We start from the raw sequence: 10,227 nt of genomic DNA, 5'->3' as shown, positions 1-10,227 counted from the left end.
GTATCTGCCTTGAAGAACCAAGAAGGTAAAGAATGAGATCGGTTTCAGACAGATCCTTATTGCCATCAACATTAGGGGAACGTCTCAGTCACTACATAAGTTCCTTGGTCAAATGCAAGTAGAAAACTGTCCCTGTCAGTTTTGGGCATGCGTCCTGCCGTCTTCTGCCCATCCAGCTTTGGAATCCATAAAGTACATCGAGATCCCATGTCTCGGTTCATGTCCCGTATTATTGCAGATTTAATGGAAGAAACAGTTACCAAAATATATAAGCTTAAGTCTAGAAGGAATCAACAAGCCAGAAAATGAGAGTCGCTGCGAAGATACTGTCCTTATGTTTCCACCTCCTCTTCATCCATCAGTGGGATTTCTGTCAGGAGGAAAACAAACATGGTTATCAAGAGGATGGGTGCCGTGGTCAAATCCCATCTATCAGAAGCTCTAGGTATGAAGAACATTCAAAATTATGAGCAGGAAGTTGGAGAAACACAGATGCAGGTCAGACGCACAGGAGAGGCGAGAGACTGTGCTCTGTGCAGCAGCCTGCTGAATGGAGAAGTAGAAATGACTGGTTGGCTATATCCTTACTTCATCTACAGGAGAAGGTTGTCCCCTTTAACAACTACTGTTGTAATGGGACAACCCCTTTAATGGTCAATGATGGATATATCCATCTCAGAGAGGGCGTTGACCCCGCACAGTGATGGGTATATTGGTCATTGGGATTTTCGGGCTATTGCCTAGTATATCAATGAGTTTTAAGTCTCTAATAGTCTGCCAGGTGATATCACTCTATAAATTTTCCTTACCATCTGCAATGTCTATGCTGGGACTTGTGGTTGCTGTTTCGCTGTTCATATTCTGTGTGCCCGGGGTCCTCATATGTGTCATGGAAGAGGAATGTAATGTATGAGGAAGGTCAGAAGACTCCAACAAACTGTCAAAGGTCTCTGACTCCTCACATAGACTGTCTGTGTTAGGGTTACCAGGATAAGCGGGCGGGTGGGATTCCTCTGTGGGAGATGGGCTCCTCTGGCCAGCAGAGGACATGTAGCCAGGGGGCGTGACGTTGACACCACTGCTGACCGCTTCATCATAGGAGGGAAGCATGACCAAGACACCATCCACCACCACAAAGTCCGGCTCAGCCGAGCTGTCCTGGGGACTTCTAGAGGACGAAATGTAAGAGTTATATTCATTCTAAAGTACCTGTAGTACCTGTATCTACCACATTATCTATCTATCTATCTAATATCTATCTATCTATTTTTTGAAGCGAAGAGAAGTCACATCTGTCCTTTATACTTTTTCTCCTTTTATGATCTGCTCCAAATTTTGGCTTAAAAAACTGCATAAAAAAATCTGACCATTTGGCAGCACCTTTACTCGCCCAATTGAGAACACATGCATGCTCAGCCGAACTCAGTGTGCATGTGTATGGAGAGGTCCGGAGGAATAGATGTCGGCTGACAGATCTTGAATGTGTAAGGCCAGCCTTACAGTTTTGCTGGTTGTCATCCACAACGCAGCACAGCAGCTCCTGTATAGACCCTGAACCAGCAGGGAGTGCTGAACAAAATGAGCTTACAAAAAAAAAAAAAAAAAAAGTTTGACACATCATTAGATTTCAATGTGATTGAACTAAAGAATACAGGCAATGGCAATATGTAGTTTAGTCTGGAGTATCCTCTCTTCCTTCCACCCCCTACATCTCAGACTATGCCCCCCTGTATGATACGTTGCAGTGACGGGTGCACACCTTGGGAGAAAATGGGTCTTGAACTTGGTCTGGAAACTTCTGGCGATGATGACCAACAGGAGGACGAGGAGAACGCTGCTCGCTGTGAAAGCAACAATCTTCCATGTTGTCAGCATTGTCTCTTGACTGTTCGGCCAGGATTGTTCTACTCAAAGAGAAAAAATTAAAAAAAGAACAACAAAAAGGGGCTAAAGCACAATAATTATAATAATGATATAGGTAGCTGAATCCTAGAAACCACTGAATGTAATGCAATTAGCAGCAATCGCCAATATCGAGGTCACACATGAGACAATCAGGACATCTACTTTGTCTATAACTGAGGTCTATGATCCTATCCATTCTTTTTGCTAAAACTGGGATTAGGTCTGGGATCCATCTTGTTTTTAGAAAAAAACTATTGAACATTTCACCTTTAGGTTGATCATTCTCAACAGAATTGTAGGCAATGGCGCCCCCTTGCTACGGTCTAGCTAATATATCATGTAAACAAGACATTCATTTACACATTTCCATTGATACAATATCAGCAATCAGAGACGCCCCCATTCCAATGACTGGACACTGACTGAGGGATGAGGGGGGTCCATACACTCAATGTTGCACTCACCTTCCATTCGGGCTGGAAATTGAGCATAAATCACACCCCAGCACAGTCCACATACCCCAGATACATGATGCCACCATTTATTGAATTTTGAAGACCCGATAGATGACCCAACACACAAACAGTCAAACAGCTAAATACACTTAGAAAGGCCATGGATTCTTTTAGCACATACAAGAATCAACCATATTGAGGTTTTAAGCTTTACCCGAAAAGGTACAGTTGTTACAAAAGTAAAAAAGAGAGACAAGGTTAAAGGGGTTGTCCGAGTTATTTTTTTTAGTCTTTCTATGTTTCTAACTAGGCAAATGTAAAAGCTTTCCAATTCAATTTTTTATTTTATTTATTGAGCTTTCCAATTAACTCACTTTATCTCCAGTGGCTGGTTTCTCAGATTTCACTGAGGGTCACATGACCTGTGATGTCAGCTTCTCTCCCTGCTCTGATAATGTTTGTGCACAAGCCTGGGAGATCTGTACACCAGACCTCACTGTGCTGGCCACGCCCCCCTGCACTGCTGGCTGCTGCTTATTGCTCTCCCCCAGGATTCTTAACCCCTTCAGCTGCACAGACTCAGGCAGTGAGGAGACAAATGCTGGGCACAGGAACTGAAAGAGAAGTTCTGCAGAGCATTGTAGGTAGGGGAAAGATCCTGTGTGTATTAGCAGTGTCATTGTACAGCTAGGACTTGTAGTTCTACACATACAACATGCTGCTGAGTCTCCCAGCAGGCAGACATGTCACTCAGGGCAGCACTTGTATTCACTCCCTTAGCAGTGTCATTATACAGCTGGGACTTGTAGTTCTACACATACAACATGCTGCTGAGTCTCCCAGCAGGCAGACATGTCACTCAGGGCAGCACTTGTATTCACTCCCTTAGCAGTGTCATTATACAGCTGGGACTTGTAGTTCTACACATACAACATGCTGCTGAGTCTCCCAGCAGGCAGACATGTCACTCAGGGCAGCACTTGTATTCACTCCCTTAGCAGTGTCATTATACAGCTGGGACTTGTAGTTCTACACATACAACATGCTGCTGAGTCTCCCAGCAGGCAGACATGTCACTCAGGGCAGCACTTGTATTCACCCCCTTTGCCGTGCAGGGGGAGGGGCAGAGGTTGTTGTTATTGCAGGTAAACAAAGGGCCAGAAGAGAACAAGGGAAATGAGAAAATATATATTTTTTTTACCTAAAAATTGCTTAGATCAGTTATAGATCGCTGACCATCAGATTTACAGTGCTATATCTTTTTTTCCATAACTTGGACAACCCCATTAAATATAAAAAAAACCTGTAAACAGTTATAAAATAAAAGGCAGGTAATAAGAAATGGATCTCACACAAGTCCTTTTACTCCTTAAGGGTAGGAGGAACATGAGAATGTGTTGGCTGACCTCCACAATGTGAGCTGCATTTTAATTTTTTAAACAGGTTCGGTCAGAATTTTTTTTAGGTGCAAGTGTGGATGATACTGCACAGTAGATAATAAGGAGGGAAGCATCTGGATACTAAATTGTTCTAAAAGGAGTCCTAGAAGTGACGATATGACCCCTACAGAGCCTTAAAGGGTTTCTGTCACCCCACAAAACTCTTTTTTTTTTTTTTGGATAGTTAGATTCCTTATAGGGCGATATAGGAGAATATAATAGTCTTACTTACTTTCATGCGGCCGATTCTTTATAAAACAAAGTTTTATAATATGTAAATGAGGGCTCTACCAGCAAGTAGGGCGTCTACTTGCTGGTAGCCGCAGCAGCAATCCGCCCCCTCGCCGTGTTGATTGACAGGGCCAGCCGTGATCTCCTCCTCCGGCCGGCCCTGTCAGTAATTCAAAAATCGCGCGCCTCCGGTCATTCGGCGCAGGCGCTCTGAGATGAGGAGGCTCGTCTCCTCAGTGCGCCTGCGCCGATGACATCACCGAAAGAGAAGACGTCATCGGCGCAGGCGCACTGAGGGAGTGCTGAGGAGACGAGCCTCCTCATCTCAGAGCGCCTGCGCCGAATGACCGGAGGCGCGCGATTTTTGAATTACTGACAGGGCCGGCCGGAGGAGGAGATCCCAGCTGGCCCTGTCAATCAACACGGCGAGGGGGCGGATTGCTGCTGCGGCTACCAGCAAGTAGACGCCCTACTTGCTGGTAGAGCCCTCATTTACATATTATAAAACTTCGTTTAATAAAGAATCGGCCGCATGAAAGTAAGACTATTATATTCTCCTATATCGCCCTATAAGGAATCTAACTATCCAAAAAGAAAAAATGAGTTTTGTGGGGTGACAGAAACCCTTTAATCTCAACATCATCCAGTCTGTCTGGGATTACATGAAGATGCAGAAGGATTTGAGCAAGCCTACATCCAAGAAGATTTGTGGTTAAAGGGGTCATCCAAGACCTATAAGGCCTCCCCATACGCCCGGACCCCTCACACAGATTGTACTTACCTCGCTCCCCGGACCCCGCGTCGTTTCTGCTGCCCGCTACATCTACCCTTCATGCGGATGAAAATATCCATCGACGGGAATGAGCCTCCCTAGCATCGCAGGTGACGCTATGGAGGTGTCACCGCCAGCTCTCTGAGAAGGTCTGGCAGAGGTTCTTCTGTACCTCTTGCATGAGTTTCTTTGTTTTGGTTTCACTTTGTCATCTCCTTTCCTTCTCCCTGCTGTCACCTATTTACACTAATTGCCTCCTCCCTTTATATTCCCTCCCATACTGCCTCACTTTGCGGTTTATACTACTTCCTGGATTGAAGTGTTCACTGCTGGAGACTTCTGTGGCTGCTTGTTCAGATAAGTCATTTCATGTATTGTGTTTCCTTGCTGACTTGATTCTAGGTGACCCTGACTCCCTCTGTATTAAGTGCAGGGAGCCGGTGGTCGTGTCCCCTCACTATTATAGGGTTTTCAGGTGTCACACAGTCTAGGTACGAGGGCATGCAATCGTCTACCTCTGAGACCCTTGTATGTGCTTAGCAGTCAAGGTGAGCTCTTAGGGTTTTATAGGGGTCACCTTTATGCTCCTTAGTTTGGGATCAAGCCAGTCGGATGTTTATCCATAACTTCCAGCTATCTGCAACATCATCCGTGACAGGAGGCTTGTCCCCATCGCAGCTATTGGCTGCCCCCCCCCCCCCCGAATGTTTTCATCCACATAATGAGGAGATGCAGCGGCATTAGAAGCGACACAAGGTAAGTACAATCTGTGTGAGGGGCCCGGGCATATGGGGGAGCATTATAGGTCTTAGATAACCACTTTAAGGAACAACCTTCTTGCCAAGTATCTAGAAGATGGCAAAGGGTGGTCCCACCGAATATGGATTGGATTTAGATTTCTCTTTTGTTCATTTACTTTTGCACTTTGTTAATTTATAAAAATAAACTGTTAACACTTCCATTTTTTTAAATAATTCTTGCTTTGCAGTATTTTTTCCACACCTGCCTAAAACTTTTGCACGGCACTGTACATATACATTTGACGTAAATTTTACTGACAACCTACCTGTCTTCTCACAGTAGAGCGGAGATGAGGGGAACCACTCTCCAGACTGGCAGGTGAAGTACTTGTAATCATTGGAAAGCATGTACCCGGGGTCACAGTAAAACTCGATCACAGTCCCGTGTATGTACCGTTCACAGGGCTGAGGGTGACAAATGTAATCTCCATGCGCCACCATCGGGGGAAGGGGACAGACTAAAAGACAACGCAAAAAAAATAAAAAATGTGTAAACTATATGTACACTAATACGCAATCGTGCCATAATTTGACAACATCTTCCTGTTCTCGGGAGCCCAGCGCATAAAAATTTATAGTCATCATTGCACTCAATGGAAGCTGTAAAATATCTATGTACTCAGCTCCCCCTAGTGGCCGCTGCAGGAAAATGCCATGAATCCACATGGGGAACAGTAGAAGAGGTTTAACATCAGGCCCCCTCTCCCCCAGGGCCCCATAGCAGTTGCAAGATCTGCCTCCATGGTGGGTACACCAGCGGAATCGTGGAATCTGTCACCAAATGGACCCCGATCCTATTATTTGGGGGTACACAGTTTTTGCTTTGGTGCTGCTGCCTTACTACCCTGGGGTCTTTTTTGTTGAATCTAAAGGGGTCAACACTTCAGATTTTTGGCTTCCTTTAACCCCTTATGTACGTTCACATCGCTCTGTATGAAGGGGTTAAAGTGGCCCTGTAGGAGGTGTGTGTACCAGACGTCGGTGCCCCTTAAATACTGAGCCATGTTATATTAACAGTTGCATTCACATTCCTCCACAGTGCAGCCCTCCTCACACCAGGTGGCGCTGTCGTAATATAATGCAGCGCCCTCTGGTGGCGCACTGCTGGTAAGACTTGCCCCTTATTTTCAAGTCTGAGGAATCCGGCTTGAATTTATAAAAAATTGTAAAAAGACGTCATAACTACCTTCCTCATCAACTGAGGAACGACCCCCGAAATCCTGTTCCTTGTTCCTAAGAAAGTCCCATTGACTTCAAGACTGTTCGCAGGCATGACTCCAAATCAGAGGTGTACTCACCGTTAGGCCAGTGTCCGAGGTCCCTTGCCCAGTCAGAAGGATTAAAGAGCACCTATCAGCAGGATCATCCCTATCAAGCCAGGTATGCTGTCTGGTAGGGTTGATCCTGCTCATTAAATGATGTCTGGCTCGTGAAAATTAGTTGGGGTGTTCCCGGGAAAATAAAGACTTATTATTTATGTAAACGAGGGCTTACATGCCCTCAGGGGCGGGGCTTATCCGCTTAGTGCACCTCATCTTTCCAGTGCTGGCCACACCCCTCGGTGCACTGGAGCCCTCACTTGCGCTGTATATCATGTGCATTGTCCCTATAGTCCCCGCATGATGGGAAATCAGAGCTGACCTAGTCCTCAAGGCTATTTAGGCGTTAAAGGGGTTGTCCCATCTGGACATTTACAGCATATCGCTCGGAGGCACCATAAACGTCTGATGGGTTTCACGTCTCACCTCTGGGACCCGCTGCTATCTAAAGAATGAGGCCCTTCTGTGAATGAAGAGCATGCTGCACATGCGCGGCATCCTCTCTCCATTCACTGCTATTGGACTTCCGAAAAGTCCCATGTGCGGTCAGCCCCCCATTCACTGCTATAGAACTCGCCTATTTTCGGAAGCCCCATAGCGGTTTATCGAGGGGGTGGGGTGGCTGCTCATTCTCAGCTTGCTCTCCATTCACTTCATGGCCCTGGCGAGGCTTCGTTAGGCCCCTAAATGCCCACCCACCTCCCCCCTTCTCAGTCTAACCCTCTAGATCAGGCACCCTCAAACTGCGTCCCTCCAGCTGTTGCAAAACTACAACTCCCAGCATGCCCGAACAGCCTACAGGTATCAGCCTACTGCAGGGCATGGTGGGAGTTGTAGTTTTACAACAGCTGGAGGGCCGCAGTTTGAGGATGCCGGCGTTAGATGCTGTGGTCGCTATTGACTGCAGCATTTAAATGGTTAAATGTGTCGGGATCAGAGGTTCTGGAGCATCAGACCGAAACTGATTCAATAATCATCAGAGACGCTTCCGTTTTCTGTAAACATTCCCCAAATAAAATGTTTCTCTATTTCCAGTGTTTCCTGCATCACAAACAGAAAACAATGCGTCTCGCCGCGCAGGAATTATCTTCAGATTAGTAACAGCGCGGCGAGCAGAGCCGCTCTCCCGCAGCACATTCCTCTCTGCTGCGCTCTGGTGTGCGCGCCAGGCCGGTCTCATCACATGAAAATGGGGTACATCTCAATATATGCAGTTCCCCCAAGGTGTCTGAATACCGCCATGTATAATAACCGCCAAGTAACATAATCATCCTATAAGACAAGCATATAATACATTCTGCAGGTGAAGAAGTCCACCATGGCATGATGGAACTTTGACTATTCAGGAACCGGGTCCTGTCAATCAAAAAGGAGAGGGAGGGGTTGGCAGAGGAAGTAGGAGGAGCAAGGTACACAGAGTGGCTTGGGCCCGCCTTCAGTGCACTTAGCTGCTCATGTGCATATGGATTTAAAACTACTTTTTCTCCAGAATTATGAAACAGATCGCTAAGTGAAAGGTATCCTCACATTCAGCTGAGCTAGCCCTACAAGACGTTATGCAGGGTTCATCAGTGCCAGACTCCCTTTAATGGTTGAACTACTGCAAAAGCCGATTCATCAGAGATATAGTTCTGAGGAGTAATGGATGTGTTAATGAGTAACATTCAGCAACATCTTAGCTGCCACTAGGGGGAGCATTACTGAAGACACATTTGTCATTGAGTTTAAAGGGGTTGTTCATGGTTGTCATCTTGGTGGCATATTGCTAGGAAAGGCCACCAATGTCAGACAGGTGCAGGTTCCACCTCTGCATCTATCTACTGAACAGGACCCCTGAAGTGTGGAGAGAGCAGCCATGCATGCGTGGCCACCCTTCATTCAATTCTATGGGACTCCTCTGGCAAGTCCCATAGAAGTCAACAGACTTGTGTCCACGCTTGTGTGGTGCACTCGCCACTCATTTCTATGGGACTGCCAAAAATAGCCAAGCATGCTATATACTACCATAGACATGAATGCGAGGCTGCTGTCCATTCACTTTGTGGGTGCGGTTCTGGAGACAGGTGTGAGTTTCGGAGGTGGGACCCACACCTGACTTTGATGGCCTATCCCAGTGATTTGAAGCCCCCCTGATGCACCCCTAGAGTAGAAACTCCAAAAAAGTGGCCCCATTTTAGAAACTACAGGATAGGATGGCAGTATTGTTGTTACTAGTTTAGGGTACATATGATTTTTGGTTGCTCTATATGCACTTTTTGTGAGGCAAGATAACAAGAAATAGCTGCTTTGGCACTGTTTTTATTTTTTGTTATTTACAACATTCATCTGACAGGTTAGATCATGTGATATTTTTATAGACCAGGTTGTCACGGATGCGGCGATACCTAATATGTATACTTTTTTTTTTATTTATGTAAGTTTTACACAATGATTTCATTTTTGAAGCAAAAAAAGTAATGTTTTAGTGTTTCCATAGTCTGAGAGCCAAGCGATTACCTTGGGTAGGGTATGATTTTTGCAGGATGAGATGACGGTTTTATTGGCACTATTTTGGGGTGTGTGTGACTTTTTGATCGCTTGCTATTACACTTTTTGTTATGTAAGGTGACAAAAAATGGTTTATTTAGCACAGTTTTTATTTTAAATTTTTTACGGTATTCATCTGAGAGGTTAGGTCATGTGATATTTTTATAGATGCGGTCGATACGGATGCGGCGATACCTAATATGTATACTTTTTTTTTATTTATGTAAGTTGTACACAATAACAGCTTTTTTCAAACAAAAAAAATGATGTTTTAGTGTCTCCATATTCTGAGCCATAGTTTTTTAATTTTTTGGGCGATTGTCTCAGGTAGGGGCTCATTTTTTGCGGGATAAGGTGACGGTTAGATTGGTACTATTTGATCGCTTGCTGTTGTACTTTTTGTGATGTAAGGTTTTGTGATGGTTTATTTAGCACAGTTTTTATTTTTTATTTTTTACGGTGTTCATCTGAGCGGTTAGGTCATGTGATATGTTTATAGAGCCGATCGATACGGACGCGTCGATACCGAATATGTATACTTTTTTTTTCCCCCTGTTTTTTACCAATTTTTTTCACTTTATTTGGGGAAAATGACGTGTTTGTTTATTTTTACTTGAAACTTTGAATTTTTTGAAGCGAAAACTTTATTTTTTCAACTTTTTTTTTCACTTTATTTTTTGTCCCACTTTGGGACTTGAACTTTGTGGGGTCTAATCCTTTACAATGCATTCCAATACTTCTGTATTGGAATGCATTGGCTGAATAAGTAATACTGTGTGT

At 44.8% G+C, this 10,227-nt stretch overlaps 1 protein-coding gene across 1 annotated transcript in view; it reads right to left on the bottom strand.

Moving 5' to 3' along the window:
* Positions 1 to 332: 332 nt before the first annotated feature.
* SUSD4 (sushi domain containing 4) overlaps positions 333 to 10,227 on the bottom strand; it is a 61,880-nt gene continuing 51,985 nt past the window's right edge. Inside the window, exons 5-8 of the mRNA XM_040430219.1 lie at positions 5,869 to 6,060; positions 1,760 to 1,904; positions 810 to 1,168; positions 333 to 370 (exon numbers count right to left, since the gene is read on the bottom strand). Of these exons, the coding sequence (XP_040286153.1) occupies positions 333 to 370; positions 810 to 1,168; positions 1,760 to 1,904; positions 5,869 to 6,060 (734 nt within the window). The remainder of the gene's footprint in view (positions 371 to 809; positions 1,169 to 1,759; positions 1,905 to 5,868; positions 6,061 to 10,227) is intronic.

Source organism: Bufo bufo, chromosome 4 (assembly GCF_905171765.1).
Source record: "Bufo bufo chromosome 4, aBufBuf1.1, whole genome shotgun sequence".
Taxonomy (NCBI): Eukaryota; Metazoa; Chordata; class Amphibia; order Anura; family Bufonidae; genus Bufo; species Bufo bufo.
This window is presented reverse-complemented; position numbering and strand designations above follow the sequence as displayed.